This window comes from Aquila chrysaetos, chromosome 13 (genome assembly GCF_900496995.4).
Source record: "Aquila chrysaetos chrysaetos chromosome 13, bAquChr1.4, whole genome shotgun sequence".
Lineage (NCBI taxonomy): Eukaryota > Metazoa > Chordata > Aves > Accipitriformes > Accipitridae > Aquila > Aquila chrysaetos.
In genome coordinates this window covers 12469640-12486224 of record NC_044016.1, presented here as the reverse complement: position 1 = coordinate 12486224, position 16585 = coordinate 12469640, and the positions used below count along the sequence as shown (strand labels likewise).

At 42.3% G+C, this 16585-nt stretch overlaps 1 protein-coding gene across 2 annotated transcripts in view; it reads left to right on the top strand.

The window, feature by feature from the left end:
• HHAT (hedgehog acyltransferase) overlaps positions 1-16585 on the top strand; it is a 185164-nt gene that overhangs the window by 98713 nt on the left and 69866 nt on the right. For both annotated transcript variants that reach the window (XM_030035714.2, XM_030035713.2), the window contains exon 11: positions 13924-14068. In XM_030035714.2, the coding sequence (XP_029891574.1) occupies positions 13924-14068 (145 nt within the window). The remainder of the gene's footprint in view (positions 1-13923; positions 14069-16585) is intronic.

Here is a 16585-nt window from a genome sequence, read left to right as displayed (position 1 = left end):
TGACTCTAGTTCGTATTGAAGTTCTAGCATATCTGGAACGGCAGCACTCAGCGGTGGCGTAACTTCATTCAGGCCACGATAGTCAACTGTTAGTCTCCACTCCCCATTAGACTTTCGCACTGGCCATATGGGACTATTAAAGGGTGAGCGAGTTTTGCTGATCACTCCTTGGCTCTCCAGTTGGCGAATCAACTTGTGGATGGGAATCAGAGAGTCTCGGTTGGTGCGATATTGCCGCCGGTGCACCGTCGTGGTAGCAATTGGCACTTGTTGTTCTTCAACCCTCAGCAACCCCACGATCGAAGGGTCTTGAGAGAGACCAGGCAGGGTAGACAGCTGTTCAGTGCCCTCCGTCTCCAAGGCAGCTATACCAAAAGCCCATCGATACCCCTTCGGATCCTTAAAATACCCTCTCCTGAGATAGTCTATGCCAAGGATACACGGAGCCTCCGGACCAGTCACAATGGGGTGTTTCTGCCATTCATTCCCAGTTAGGCTTACTTCAGCTTCCAATACAGTTAACTCTTGGGATCCCCCTGTCACACCAGAAATACAGATGGGTTCTGCCCCTTTATAACTTGATGGCATTAGAGTGCACTGTGCGCCGGTGTCTACTAGAGCCTTATACTCCTGTGGGTCTAACGTGCCAGGCCATCGAATCCACACAGTCCAATAGACCCGGTTATCCCTTTCCTCCACCTGGCTGGAGGCAGGGCCCCTCTAATTCTGGCCAGAGTATCCGGTATTCACTTCTCGTAAAATTGGCTCAGAAGTCCCTTCAAGAGGATCAGAAATAAGATCAGCCCTTCTGCTCTGTTTGGAAACTGGAGCGGCATTTTTCCTAGTAGAATCCCCTTTTGTGGTGGTTTTTCCTCGCAGCTCACGTACCCGTGCATTTAGGACCGAGGTAGGTTTTCCATCCCATTTCCTCATGTCCTCTCCATGATCACATAGGTAAAACCACAGGGCACCTCGCGGTGTGTACCTTCTATATTCTCTCTCTTGGGCAGAGGAGCGCTCACTCCTAATAGCTGAGACATTGGTCCTTACAGGTGGGCAATAGGACATATCCTCTTTGAATTGTTGGAAATCCTCGGACAGCTTCTCCACAGCCGAAATGCAGGCTTGTAGGGAGGAGGAGAGATTTTCTTCGTATTGACGGAGTTGGCGAGCCACTTCATCCACTGTCGGTGCCTCTTCGTCTTTCCAGGTCATTATTGCCAGTGAGTTGGCATAGGACGATGGTGCGCTCCGTACAAATTTCCGCCACATGGGTCGTGTGCATTGGACTTCGTCTGGATCTTTGGGTAATTGTGGGTTGTCCGGGTCATGATGAATCGTCTCTAGCACAGCTAATTCCCTCAGATATTGGATACCTTTTTCCATGGTGGTCCACTTGCTTGATTGACATATAACATCTTCCTTAAAGGGGTACCTTTCCTTCACACTTGACAAGAGTCGCCTCCAGAGGCTGATGGCTTGTGTTCCTCTTCCAATTGCCTTGTCAATGCCACCTTCCCTGGCAAGCGATCCCAGCTGCTTGGCTTCCCTACCTTCTAATTCCAAGCTATTAGCCCCATTGTCCCAGCATCGGAGAAGCCAGGTGATAATATGCTCACCTATACGGCGGCCAAAATCTTTTCGCATATCTCGCAGCTCACTCAAGGATAGGGACCGGGTTATTACCTCTGGTTCTGCCTCTTCCTCCTGTTCCCGTGATGGCCCTGGTTCACCTTCATCCTTTGCTAAGCGAGCTGATTTTTTATATTTCTTTTTCTGTACGGGGGCAACTGATACTGGTGCAGGTTGATCCGCTGGTTCAGTTGCAGTATCACTCGCCGGGTTTTGGATATCCGCAGCGTCTGTCGCCAAGGTTTGGGTAGCAGCATCTGTCGCCAAGGTTTGGGTAGCAGCAGTGCTCGTCGCTGGGGCTGGAGGGACCGCAGTGCCTGTTGCCAGGGTTTGGGTAGCTGCTGTGCTCGTTGCTGCGGCTGGAGGGGCTGCAGTGCCTGTTGCTGAGGTTTGGGTAGCCACAGTTCTCATTGCCAGGGCTGGAGGGGTCATGGTACCTGTCACCAAGGTCTGGGTGGCCGCAATGCTCGTCGCCGGGGCTGGAGGGGCCGCAGCGCCCATTGCCGGGGTTTGGGTGACCGCAGTGCTCATTGCTTTGTTGTTAGGTCCAGAGACCTTCTCTTCCCCTTGGGGGTGCTGAGTTGTGTCGAACAGGGCTCGATAGGCATGGGCCAGGCCCCAGCACGTTGCAGTGATTTGTATCTCTCTGGAGCTGCCGGGGTGACAGCATACCTTTTCCAAATATTTTACTAGTTCTTCTGGATTCTGCATTTGTTCAGGGGTGAATTTCCAAAACACTGGAGGTGCCCACTTTTCTAGGTACTTGCCCATACTACCCCACACACCCTGCCACTCATAATTATCCAGCCTCGGGGCAGACCTCTGGGTGATCTTCTTAAATAGTTGTTTAACCTTAAACAAGAGCTGAACCACATTCAGAAGCATGCTAATTCCCAGCAGTAGGGCTAGGACCGTGCTGGTATCAACATCCCAAGAGTATTCAAATTTTTCAAAATTCCCAAACACCATTGTAACTGGACTGAAGGAGAAAGGAGAGGGGAAAAAAGGTATCCCACTCATAGACTGGTTTTCCAAGGAGGAAAGGTAAATGGTATAATTATTAATAGTTTCCCACAGATGGCTCCCGCCGTATAAAGGTGACAATGCTGAGTGCAAATACCGGATTAATTCCACAACTGATGACTTTATCATACCATAAACCAGTGTTATACAATACATCAAAGCAAAAACCTTAATCCACCTCCCACGGATGATAAGCAGGAGAAGAGGGACTACATACAGCAAGCGAGGTGATGCATAACAGAACTTCAAAAACCAGAGCAACAACTCTAAGAACACATAAATCAACATAATGACCAGCGACTATAAGACCAATATAATGAATGCTTATAACAAATTTGTTTTAACGAGCTCTGGTCAGGTTTGTCGTTATCTCAACCCTTCGTGCCCCACGTTGGGCGCCAAAATGGACTGTCGTGGTTTAACCCCAGCCAGCAACTAAGCACCACGCAGCCGCTCACTCACTCCCCCCCCCACCCAGTGGGATGGGGGAGAAAATCGGGAAAAAGAAGCAAAACCCACGGGTTGAGATAAGAACAGTTTAATAGAACAGAAAAGAAGAAACGGATAATGATAATGATAACACTAATAAAATGACAACAGCAATAATGAAAGGATTGGAATGTACAAATGATGCGCAGTGCAATTGCTCACCACCCGCCGACCGGCACCCCGCTAGTCCCCCGAGCGGCGATTCCCCGCCCCCACCTCCCAGTTCCTATACTAGATGGGACGTCATATGGTATGGAATACCCTGTTGGCCAGTTTGGGTCAGGTGCCCTGGCTGTGTCCTGTGCCAACTTCTTGTGCCCCTCCAGCTTTCTCGCTGGCTGGGCATGAGAAGCTGAAAAATCCTTGACATTAGTCTAAACACTACTAGCAGCAACTGAAAACATCAGTGTTATCAACATTCTTCTCATACTGAACTCAAAACATAGCACCGTACCAGCTACTAGGAAGACAGTTAACTCTATCCCAGCTGAAACTAGGACACCTAGATGTGAACATTAGCCAGGGCAGACTTGTGACAACTGGTTTTTGTGTATGGTACCTAGAAGCAGCAAGCTTAGTTATTGAGGTGCTGTTTTGTACTGAGCTGCTGAATGACCATCAAAGGTGAATATGGGCTGGCTGATGCATCCTAGGGTTTTTCCACTGACTTTTAGCTTTGCGAACAATAATTCTGAGTCAAGTAATTCTTGCCATGTTTCGGCTTTTGCTTGATTTTATTTTTTTCTCTCTTCTCCACACTCTTCTTGTTAAGGGTTCATTTGTCTTCACGGAAGTGGATCACAAAACATTTTGAGAGACCTGCTAAAAATGCACACACAGAGACACACACTTGCACTCTGACTCTGGTTTTCTTTACTGAGGGAACTTCTTGTCTCAGACTCAGTAACAAAGACTGAAAATCTAGGAGGTGTTGTTTTGTGTGAGGGACAAGCATATGCAATATGATACAGGCTTTTATATGGTGAATGACAAAAGTGGCTGCAGTAAGATTTCAGAGATGACATTCTATTGTTTCGTACCTTTTGAGTACAAGCATCCATTTTTTGTCAAATCCGTACAAGAAATATTTTTTATGCCAGCAGTGCAGAAACTGTTGTGATTTTCCATCTGTCTTTAACCAGATGATTGCTGCTCTGCTTCAGACCACAGTGTCAGCTGGGAAGCTCGTTGCATAGCTGCTCAGTTGTCATAACAAAAAAATGTTTCTCCCACCTACCAGCATTACTTCCTCTTCTGTTTTAGAGACATCAGGCAGTTTTCTGGTGCTCAGGCCATAATGCAGTTTGAAAAGCAAGTAAATCATGCTACGGGGTGAAAACAAGGTAAAAAAACCCAACTGCTTATGCACTGCTTTGTTACTGTTATATGAATACAGCCTCCCTCTGTTGTTTACCTCAAAAATTAGTCCAGACAATAGATGTCAGCAGTTACGGAAATACAAGTTAAAGTACCGAGGAGTGGTTGTACTCTTGTCTTTCTGCTATGCCTTGAGCTACAGAAGCTTGCCACAGGGAAAGACAGTTCTGTATTTCCTGAGAGTGTTTATCAGATGTCTCCATGGGGATTATTACTGTGTATTATTTATTTGTTAGCAGGTTCACAGTGGCAATGTGGGAGGGCCATAAAGGCAGGACCAAAATGCAGCACTAATGATTGGTGAAGTTAGATCTTTTCCTAATTTGATTGCAATTTAAAAGGTAAAAATGTTAAAATGTGGATGAGGGAACCGGAAGAACAAAAATAAGGATGTCAAGGACCTGGACACAGAGGAAAGTGCATGGCTTTCTTGACTTGTCCTCCTTGGTGAGAGCTGAGACACATTTATAGGACTATATACACTGCCATTACTTGGTTAAATTCCCTGCTTTAAACATAAAACAGAAAAGAGGATGGTGCATTTCAATGCTGTTCATTTTGCACTTTTCACAAGCTGCCACTTTTAAAAAAAAAAAAAAAATGTTTGGGCAGGTTCTTTGAGGGGGAAGAGTAAGTGTAGGAGCAAGTACAGAAATTTACTTCTGTGTATGTGAAACTTTCACACATGCATCTGTAAGTGTAGTGCATACATACAAGCTGGTAGGAGGCTTTCTTCAAACAGTAGTGGGGGTTGGCTGTTTGCTGAGAGATGCTATAAATGTAGATCTTTTGGAAAATCTAAAAATGAACTGGTGCTAGTGCAAGACAACGTTTTGTTGAGTGAATATTTAGTAAGACATCAATAGAGAAGATGAGTATCTTCTCATACTATATATAGCAGTTATTCCTAAATTCAGAAACAAGCTCTATTTGTGAAAATAGATCTTAACTGACAGCTGCTTGATTGTAATTGTGTGGCCCTCTTTTTATAGGAGCGATGTAGGCAATTATAGGTCATTTGCATCATCCTGTCTCTTGGAAAAATGTTGTCAGTTCCCACCTTCATGTGTGAACCTTCCAGGAGCTAATTTTTACCTTTGCTTTGGAAGGAAAGTATATACCTTGAAAAGAAACAGGAGGTGACCTCAGGCGACAGTTCAGCTTGGGGAGAAGGGAGGGAACAACTGCAAGAAAAAGAAAATGCCAGAAAAATAAAGCAAAGTAAGGGCGACTGGTTCTGGGTTAGACCTAGATGAAGAATGGTGCAAACAGGAATGATTGCCATGATTACTGAAGGGTACAGTATATGTTGATTGGAGATTTAATTTATTCTTCCATTTGGTGTGGCAGTTGTTGATGAATAAGATCTGGTAGCACATCTCATTCACTTTCCGCTTGCAGGCCCGTTCCTTATCTTGTTACTGTTCTAGCTCTGGGGATTCCACAGTTTCTTTTGGATTATTTCATAAATGGATATTTTGCATGTGTATTCAACCAGAATTCTTTATTTTTGTTGCTTTTCTGTTCTGTGGTACAGTCTCCACTCTTATCCTGTTCAACATCTGTCCCTCTGCTTCAGAGTGGAGGAGCAGGTACTGACATGTCAGCCTTTCATCAGCTGCCTTTCCCTTGCTCCTGCTGCTCTTTGAGCCTAACTTCTACCAACATTAATGAGCACGTATAGTCCCTCCCTTCATTTCTGCAGTCTCCCAAACACACTTGTCACTATTACCCATTGACATTGTGTATTAACAAACATTTTCAGAAGTTGCCCCACTGCTTGGACCCAACCCATCTTCATTTCTACTGCCCGCTTTAAAAATCAAATAAATTGACATTCTGTTGGCAGAGCTTTGTCACAATTTTCAGCCTTTCTTCCATCCCATCTGCTCCCCCAGCTGCTCAGTCACACCCTGCCCTCCATTTTCAGTGCACCTAACTGCAGATAGATAAAATAGCCGTAACTGTTAGTCAGGATGTGTTGCTTCCCTTCCCACCATCCCATCTGTTCCTCGCTCTCTTTCAGCTTTTCACCCATGCACTTGTTTTTATGCTGTCCTGTTATTTTTGGCAAATGGCTGCATTGCAGATGACCCAGATTCAAGGGATGCATTGAGGTGTTCACTCTTGTGGTAATGGGTTGATTACCAGGGTTCAGGGATAGACAATGAAGAGTTGGCCTGTCATTTATTTATCTAAGAACATTTTATAAAAGAAAGTACTTAAAAGGACTTTTAAGATTGACTGGGTGGTCTCTGTTGCTTCTGTAGAGAAGTAAACAAATTTGGGCCTTACTCTTCAGTTGTGATGCAATGGGGGGTGAAAACCGAAGTTCAGATCCTTAAATTGCACTGGTAAAAGGAGCTCTAGCAAGCAATTTGAGTTTTTTCCCAAGCATTTTCCTGTTAGGGGTAATGGCACCACCTTTGCCCCTCCTGTACTGCAGCAACTTTACCCACAAACTTGTTTACCTATCTGTCACCCCCCCCTCAAATCCTTGCAAACCCTATATAACAGACCATTGCAAAGAATATTTAATTTAGTTTTTGTGACATAAAGATGAGTCAACATTACATTAGCTTTTAAGCATTGCTTCTCTAGTGAAAACCTTCAAGAAATTGAAAGGATGGAGCTTTAATAACTGTAGAAAGCACACTTACTCCCCTCTCATGTATTAGGGGAGGCACTGAAAGATAATGCAGGACTAGGCGTTATATTCGTGGTAGTTAATTTGCTTGATTTCTTCAACATAACAAATAGTGCAGTTTGTGTATCTTATTTTAAAATTATTATGGATAAGTTGGCTGATAGGTTTAAGTGGGAGAGGATGATATCTGTAGAACAGATAGTAATTAAAAGTTTAAAAAACCAACTCTTCTAAAAATTGTACTAGATTATTTCAACCCTTTAAAAACCAAAGGCAGATGAAAATAGAATAATGTAATCTGTAGTGTTGCAGTTTGTAGTATCAAGCACATGTTTCATGTCACTCTGGCCAATAGTATCTGACAGTCTTATTCCATAGTGCATATGTTCCCATAAGAAATATTCAACTGCTTCTCCAATTTTACCATACGCTCCTATTTTGCTACGTGCTTGGATTATCAAGTCTCTGGAAGGGTAGTTCAAAAAGAAATAAGTGTTGTGAATCTGTTTTACTCCATGAAGATGGATGCTTGTTTAAATTGCAGTGAATTTAATTCCCTTACATGGGACTTGTTAAAGTATTTTTAGTATAAGCAAGCTTGATAACGTCACTGACTTTATGTAGAAGTTTTCTTTACTCTGTCCCAGAGCAGCTATATAAATGAGATGGTTGCCAATGCAGCACACGTATATATTTTCCATCTTCTGAGCCCTTGCCAAGAAGTTACCAGCTAAAGTCTGTCAGGGCAGGCTTCTTGCCACATGTAACCCTGTCATCAGGCTGGGTTTGCAGTGTGGTGGAAAACATGCACCCAGTTCCTGAGCCCTCCCTAAAACAGCGTGATGCATGTGACCTGCTCCCAGAACAAGCTACTGCAAATGGATTCAGCAGCCCTGTGAATAATGAGCATTTGGGACATGCCAAATCACCATGGTGCCACCACTGTTGCTAGAAAAAAATTAAGAATGGTTGCTGTAGGAAGGTGTAGGATTGGGTCACTGATAAAATACTGGGGAATATATTTCTGTAAAAGATGACTTCAGCGTGATGTTTTGTATAGGACTCTGCCTAGTTTTAACTGCTGTACAGAATTCAGTCTTGAGTGTCTCCTGAGCTTCCATATGGAAGGGTGGATGACTTAGGCTGGTCAATATTCCCCAAGGTATTTTCTCTGTTGTTGGCTAGCTAGAAGGTGTAAATGCATTTGGGAAAAATACTTCTGGACCCTCAATTTCATCTCTCCATGCCATTCAGTAATATCATTGTACACAGTCCTGTAAATCAGTGAAAATGCAAACTTATTGTTGATTACCTCTAACTTGCCTTAGGGAGAAGTTCTTTTAAATGATGCTCTGCTGTCTGAAGCCACTTCTCCTGCCACATTTGTTTCATGCTCGTAGTGATGTAATTATCTTGTAAAGTAAATGAAATGAGTAATTTCTCTCACATCCTCTATAACTTCCAACTTGTCCTTCAACTGGACTCTTAATTCTAACCTAAATGATCTATTCTGGTGCGGGTTGTTCTTCATAAGCTATCTTTCTCAAGAAACAACCATTATACAAGCTTCCTATTTCTGGCTTGGTTTTAGCTTAGGGGCTAAATGTGACATGCATGAGTAACTGGAAATGGATTTAGGAATGGGAATGTTTGGACCATGCAAATCCTTTTCACGCCTGTAGTCTTCCACCCCTCTCAAACACATACACAGATTTACTTTTCAAGGCACCCCAATACATGATAGTGTCATTTATTTTTGTAAGATGACTGAGAAGGCCCAGTTGAGAGAGATCTGATGGTAGCAAATTTTGCTAGTGTGATGGGTTGACCCTGGCTGGTTGCCAGGTGCCCACCAAAGCCGTTCTATCACTCCCCCTCCTCAACTGGACAGGGGAGAGAAAATATAACAAAGAGCTTGTGGGTCGAGATAAGGACAGGAGAGATCACTCACCACTTACTGTCACGGGCAAAACAGACTCAACTTGGGGAAAATTAACTCGCTTTATTACAAATCAACCAGAGTAGGGTAATGAGAAAAAAAAACGTATCTCAGAACACCTTCCCTCCACCCCTCCCTTCTTCCCGGGCACAACTTCACTCCCGGCTTCTCTACCAACCCCCCCCAGCGGCACAGGGGGATGGGGATGGGGTTTACGGTCAGTTCATCACACGTTGTTTTCTGCCGCTTCATCCTCCTCAGGGGGAGGACTCATCACACTCTTCCCTGCTCCAGCGTGGGGTCCCACCCACGGGAGACAGTCCTCCACGAACTTCTCCAACATGGGCCCTTCCCACGGGCTGCAGTTCTTCACGAACTGCTCCAGCATGGGTCCTTTCCACGGTGTGCAGCCCTTCAGGAGCACACTGCTCCAGCGTGGGTCCCCCACGGGGTCACAAGTCCTGCCAGAAAACCTGCTCTGTGGGCTCCTCTCTCCACAGATCCGCAGGTCCTGCCAGGAACCTGCTCCAGCGCAGGGTTCCCACGGGGTCACAGCCTTCTTTGGGCACCCACCTGCTCCAGCATGGGGTCCTCCACGGGCTACAGGTGGATATCTGCTCCACCGTGGACCTCCATGGACTGCAGGGGGACAGCCTGCCTCACCATGGTCTTCACCACGGGCCGCAGGGGAATCTCTGCTCCGGCGCCTGGAGCATCTCCTCCCCCTCCTTCTTCACTGACCTTGGTGTCCGCAGAGTTGTTTCTCTTACATGTTCTCACTCCTCTCTCTGGCTGCCGAATCTGCCTGTCCCAACTTTTTTCCTTCTTAGAAATGTTATCACAGAGGCGTTACCACTGTCGCTGGTTGGCTTGGCCTTGGCCGGCGGCGGGTCCGTCTTAGAGCCGGCTGGTATTGGCTCTCTCTCTCGAACACAGGGGAAGCTTCCAGCAACTTCTTACAGAAGCCACCCCTGTAACCCCCCCCGCTACCAAAACCTTGCCAACAAAACCAATACAGCTAGACCCAACAATGTGCAGAGAGGTTTTTCCCAACATTTGACAAAAATGTCTGAGGCTGGTCTTCATTTACAGCAGAAATTGGATTGGAATATTAACCCAAACTGTTCAGTTCCAGGAAGGTGGCCTGAGGCAACCTTTAAGTCACCTCTTATGTCATGCTGCATGCCTTTGGACTGAGTATCTTGACAATATATATATTTATTTTGTGTAGTTTAAATGCTACAGTCCATTTATTTCACAGTGTGTGGTGGTGGTGGTGATTACTAGAAGTAAAGTATGATGAAGTATTGATGTGAGGTTACAAGTAAGATGGAGCATTGAGGAAGGACGCAAATACAAGAGTTGCAGCCAGGCATCCATGGTTTCATCATCGTTTTAACACTAGGCGCTCTTTTGCCCCTCTATGTTCTAGCTGTATTTCCAACAGGACAAGAGGAGATAGAAAGAGACAGCAGTAAAATCCAGAGAAACACCACAAATTTATATCAGCTGCTTGTATTGTTGCAAGGAACATATTGGTAAAAGCATTAAATAGCATAATGAAGAGTTGTGGGTGTGGAGGTTTTTTAATTTTGTCTGATGAAAACATCTTGCTGTATATTCAGAAAAATCCATGTGCTGGTAGATATTTAGATCACAAATGTTATTATGGATTATGTAGACCAGCCTCAGTCCTTTTTCATGCATAAATTAATGCTTCCATTGTATTAATTTGAGCACAATAGCTGCTCAGGTACTGTCGTAGTTAGCTTTTTCTAGCTGACATGAGATGTTTAAAGAACGTTTTATTTTTTTACCTTCATTGCAGATGGGTAAAAGCTGCATTGACATCAAAGACTCTCAGGAAAACATGTACTGCTTTTTGGATCAATGCCTAGGAAAGTTAATGGAAATTAGCTCCAGCAAAACCCAGAAAGGGTTCAGTGTTTGTCTAAACTGTTTCTGTCCTAAAATACTCCCTTATACCTTATAAATGACCAAACGCTTTTATGGTCTGTACTACAGTTAACTGGTATTGTTTAACATACAGCACTTTTGAAGAGGGTGATGTATTATATGTGACGGGTTTATTTCATTTTTTTAGTAACTTTTTTTTTTTTTTTAAGTGGCAGAGGTTTTTTAGCTATTCATGTTGTTTGTCTTGGCTGTACTGCTTTGGGTTGTAAAACAGGCAGACCTCACAAACTCACCGGGTCTAATCAGTGCCTTGGTGGAAAATGCAGTCCAACACCAGCTGTCTGATGAGTTGTCCATCTCCAACTCTTTCTACAGCTTTACCAGAAGGTTCTTCTGTTTTTCTCTTGCCTAATTAAAACTGTTTCTCTATAGAGTTGATGAATAAGTTTGATAGACAAAGGGAGAGTGAAAGGTAGATCAGATGATAGACTATGCTCTGTAGATAAGCTACAGCTCAATCAGAATTAATTAGCATGGGGTAAGAAGAGGGTAAGTTTGGTGACTCTTAACACAAAAGTTCAAGCTAGCATGATCATAGCTGCTCCTTATTTAAAGTTGGTTGTTAACATTGATTTAATAGTAAGATTTCAAACTTCTTCTCTGTGTGCATACACTTGCGCATTCTGAAAGGGCGTACATTTTTTATATATCAGACCACACATTCATACTATGCATTTCAGGAGAAGAAAAATTAAGATATCCTCTACCTGTGTATGAACTGCAAGAGAATGTTTTGGAAGTCCTTGGGCAGCTTTGGAGATGCAAAGTACTAGAAAGGGAAAAAGGTGTTTCACTAAGTAACTGTTAGTGTCTGTGAATATTTATGTAATTATCTTCTCTACCCTTCTCCTGTGATGCCCTAGTTTTCATCCAGAATTTTCAGAGAAAAATCTGTCTGTTCTTATACATGAATGTTTTTCATAGTGGTGTGTGGAAGATTGAGTATTGCTGTATTGCGCATACAGGCTGATACAGAGTACTTTTCACTGAAGCTTATCTATCCCCATTTTTGTGCTGACTCAGACTGACTCATACACTAGATATAGTTCTGACTGGGGCTAACATTCAATTTACCACAGATCTACTTTGCAGTAATATGTTAAAATTGTATTTTTATGCTTGTAACTGTCATTTATTTGAAGATTTGTCACTTTATAATCTAGCAGTTGAAGCGTTTGTTTTGATGCTTACAGAACTAGCAACTTAATCATCTAGGAATGTATTTTTTAGGTCTGTTTTGAGTATGTGTTTATGTTGTTTCAGGTATCTGAGCATGAATTCTGGTCTGGCTGCAGCTATTAAAAGATTAATTACTGCTTTTTTCTTTTTTTTTTTTTTTTTTTTTGATGCTGCGGTCAAAAGACTTTTTCTGCAACATAACCATTTATGATGTGAAGGCTGAGCAGCTCCTGAAATTTTCCTTAGTTCCCATGCCCTGGCAAATGCTCATCACTTCACACGAAGCATTCAGTCTTTTGCAGGTTCAGGCACTATGTAAAGAGGCTTTCAGCCTAGGGCCCTGATGAACAAGACACTTTTCCTTATGCAGTAATGAGACAATGTTTCCTTGTGGAGTGCTGTAATGCTTTTAAACTCATTCTAACAACTGAATATTGGAGGAAGCTAAAACTTTCTTATCCTTCTTTCACCATCTTTTTGCAGCCTCTGTGCTGCACTCACACCTCAGATGATAGTGCAAAATATAGATTAAAAAATATGTGAACCAGTATATGGTGGAGAGAGACATACTTAATTTGTATCATTAGAACAATAGTACCAAAAACTTTGTAACAGATACTTACACTTCTCAAATATGAGCAGTAATATTTGCACTGAGAAAAAAATTGGGATTGCATGTGTATTTAAATCTTTTTTTCTATGGAAGTATCTCTTTATTAAGATCAATCAGTTCTGATCTGACTCTAGAATCTTTCAGTGCAGTGAAGTCTTATCAATCAAACAAAGCATTAATGACTTCTGAAGTTGTTTGATGCTGTTTGTTTTGTACTGAAGTGCTTTACTCCATATTGGAAGCCATTAGATAGTATTATCCACCCCAGAAGCATGTCCTTAGTGTTTACGTCCATCAGCAAAAATTCATCAAGGAGTACATTTAATAAGAAAAGAATTAAGACATAGAATGTATACGACTGTGTCCAGTTCTGGTCTCCCCACTACAAGACAAACATGGACATGCTGGAGTGAGTCCAGCAAATGGCCACAAAGATGGTGAAGGGATTGGAGCATCTGCCATAAGAGGAGAGGCTGAGAGAGCTGGGACTGTTCAGCCTGGAGAGGAGAAGACTCAGGGGGGATCTTATCCATATGTATAAATACCTAATTGTAGGGAGGAAGAAGACAAAGCCAGACTCTGCTTAGTGGTATTTAGTGACAGGACAAAAGGCAACAGACACAAACTGAAATACAAGAAATTCCATTTAAACATAAGAAAATCTTTTTTATTATGAGGGTACAGCACAGGCTGCCCAGAGAGGTCGTGCAGTCTCCATCATTACAGATGTTCAAAACTCGACTGGACGCAGTCCTGAGCAGCCTGTTGTAGCTGACCCTGCTTTGGTGACCTTTCTAGGTAACCTCCAGAGGTACCTTTCAACCTCAACTATGATTCAACACTGCTTTTGTCACAAAGTCTTACCCAAACTTAAATGACATTGGTGGAAGTTCTGCTAGATATTTTAAAAGCTTTGGGATCTCTTCCATAAGGATTTCAACTTCTGGATAAAAGTTGTTTGTTGTAACTACAATGTGTTTTTCTAACGTTGCTTGAAAAATTGTAGTGGTTGTTAACTTCATCTGCACCTTTTGTTTTGCCCCTCAGGACCGTTTCTTCTCACCAAGAATTCGTCGTCGACTTCATGCTGTCCTAGCATCTGTTAGCACTTCAATGCTGATTTTATCAAATCTAATATTTCTTGGAGGAAGTCACGTTGGAAAAATCTACTGGAACAGGATCTTTATGGAAGGCAAGTTTATTTTTATGTGCTTTCTAGATAACAGAACTTTCCAAATATTAGCTTGGGTGGGCTGAGCCAGGTTCTTCTCTCGCTGCACTAACTGGGATTAACTTTCTGTTCCTGTTCAAAACCATCAAAAATCTGTCTGACAAAATCTAAATAACTGTGCAGGCTGTGTGACTACAAAGAAACATTGCCTTTCTCCCATCAAGTCTAGAAAGAGAATTATCAGACTTCTCTGTCAGTGAAATCACTGAAGACTGAATAATAAATGTGTGACAAGTTAGGCAGGTTGGATTTTTTTTTTTTCTGCTCTGCATTTCATGTACATCAGTAAGAATAGTAAGCCAACTCCATAGGTTCTGTGGAAGGTTAGTGAATGAGATCTTGTCATGGTTTAACCCCAGCCAGCAGCTAAGCACCATGCATCTGCTCACTCACTTCCCCCCCACCCAGTGGGATGGGGGAGAGAATTGGGAAAAAGTAGTAAAACTTGTGGGTTGAGACAACAGTTTAATAGAATGGAAAGGAAGAAAATAATAATGATAGTAATAATAATAAAATGACAAGAATAATAATAATAAAAGAATTGGAATACACACAAAAAAGTGATGCACAATGCAGTTGCTCACCACTTGCTAACTGCTGCCCAGTTAGTTCCTGAGCAGCAATCCCCTCCCCAGGCCAACTCCCCCCATTTTATATACTGGGCATGATGTCATATGGTATGGAATTTTCCTTTGGCCAGTTTGGGTCAGCTGCCCTGGCTGTGTCCCCTCCCAACTTCTTGTGCCCCTCCAGCCTTCTTGCTGGCTGGGCAGGAGAAGCTGAAAAATCCTTGACACAGTCTAAACACTACTTAGCAACAACTGAAAACATCAGTGTGTTATCAACATTCTTGTCAATCTAAATCTAAAACATAACACAATACCAGCTAATAGAAAGATAATTAACTCTATCCTAGCTGAAACCAGGACAGATCTGCATAATACAGCATAATTGAGCAATTAAGGTTTTATTGTAGTGGATCTGTTGTCAGGGTAGGGGCCTTCTGACTTGTGGACAAGGTTTGAGGACAGAGGAACTTGGGTGACAGTATCAGCCTGTGGTGTTGCTGAATAAGCAGTATGCAGTGTTGTGCTGTGAGCTGACTCAGGAGACAAATTCAGCTTTAATTTTTTTGCCAGAGCTCAGTGTAAGCAGGACCAGTTTTCTTCTTAGGTTCTTATTGCTGCCAGAGCCCCACATTGCCAAATAAAGGTCTTGTAGAGGAATATTTCTTCCTCCTGAGGGGAAGTACTAATAGGCTACTGTGCCTAAAAGCGCTCTCCTACAAAGACCACCACTGTCTATTGCTCCTTCGTGCACTGTTTTCTCCTCTTGTTCCTTGCAATTGTTTAGAGTCAGCTCTGGAGTTCCATGGTCCTACTTAAGCATCCCAAAATAATGACATTATTAAAGAGTAAGTTATGTACATAAACAGAACGATTTATCTTCTGAACTCAAGCAAAAAAAAAAATTTGAACAGCCCGAAGAAAGGTACATTTTTAGCATAAAATATAGCGAAGCTTTTTGTTAATACTGGGCAGGGAAGATGGGGTGAAATACTTGCTTATGTTTGGTTTTTGCTCTTAAAACATGAAAGATTTGTTTTCTGTTTTCTTAAAAAGGCTTCTTTTTCTCTTAAATTGTTTCCTCCTGGTTAGTTGGCTAGTAGTTTCAGTAGAAAAAAAATAGCTGAGAGAGTAAGTTTGGAAATAAAGTTAGACATCACTTCTTATCTAGTAAAAAAAAGCACTAGTGAAATTGTCCACTTCAGGTTTATAGCTTCATGCAAATTATTTTCTTAATGCAATTTGTATTTTATAAATGGAGAAAGTATGCCTTTCACTTCAGAAGGATTAGCAGTTGGGCAGTTGGCAGAGTGCTAGGGTTTGCATCTGATGAAGGACAGTGTTTTAACAAGTAGAATAGTATTTAATTAAACCAGATCAATTATTGATTGTTTTTCTAGTTTTGATTTGGTGTTTGTTTTGGTTTTTTTTTTTTCCTTTGGTCTATTGTTTTGCATATAACTTGAGTACATACAGTTACTTCAGTATTAGGTACCAGGTGTCTAAGATAAGAATAGCAAATTAGTTGAGTCATTTGCAACTTCGTTTCTATGATGTGTTAATCAAATTAACTTCACTTTTAGAGCATAAAAGCTTTTGCTTAGTGTAGCTCATACTCTAGTAGTAGAAATCTCAGTGTTAAGCTTTATATGCCTGTATCCTTAGATCACACAGATGACTGAGCATATTCTATTACTGCATTATGGTTCTGACAACTCACGTGTACACGCTGAAACATCCACTAAGATTTTATTGCATCAACACTCCTGCTCCATTGTGGTTTTCCTACTCTGGAACAAATGCTGAGCATTTAAGGCCAGTCAAATCCAGAAGGATTGTTCAGAACTATGGTCTTCAATTTAAAGTAAATTTAAGTGCTGGTCTGTAAGAGATGTAACAAATATCTACACAT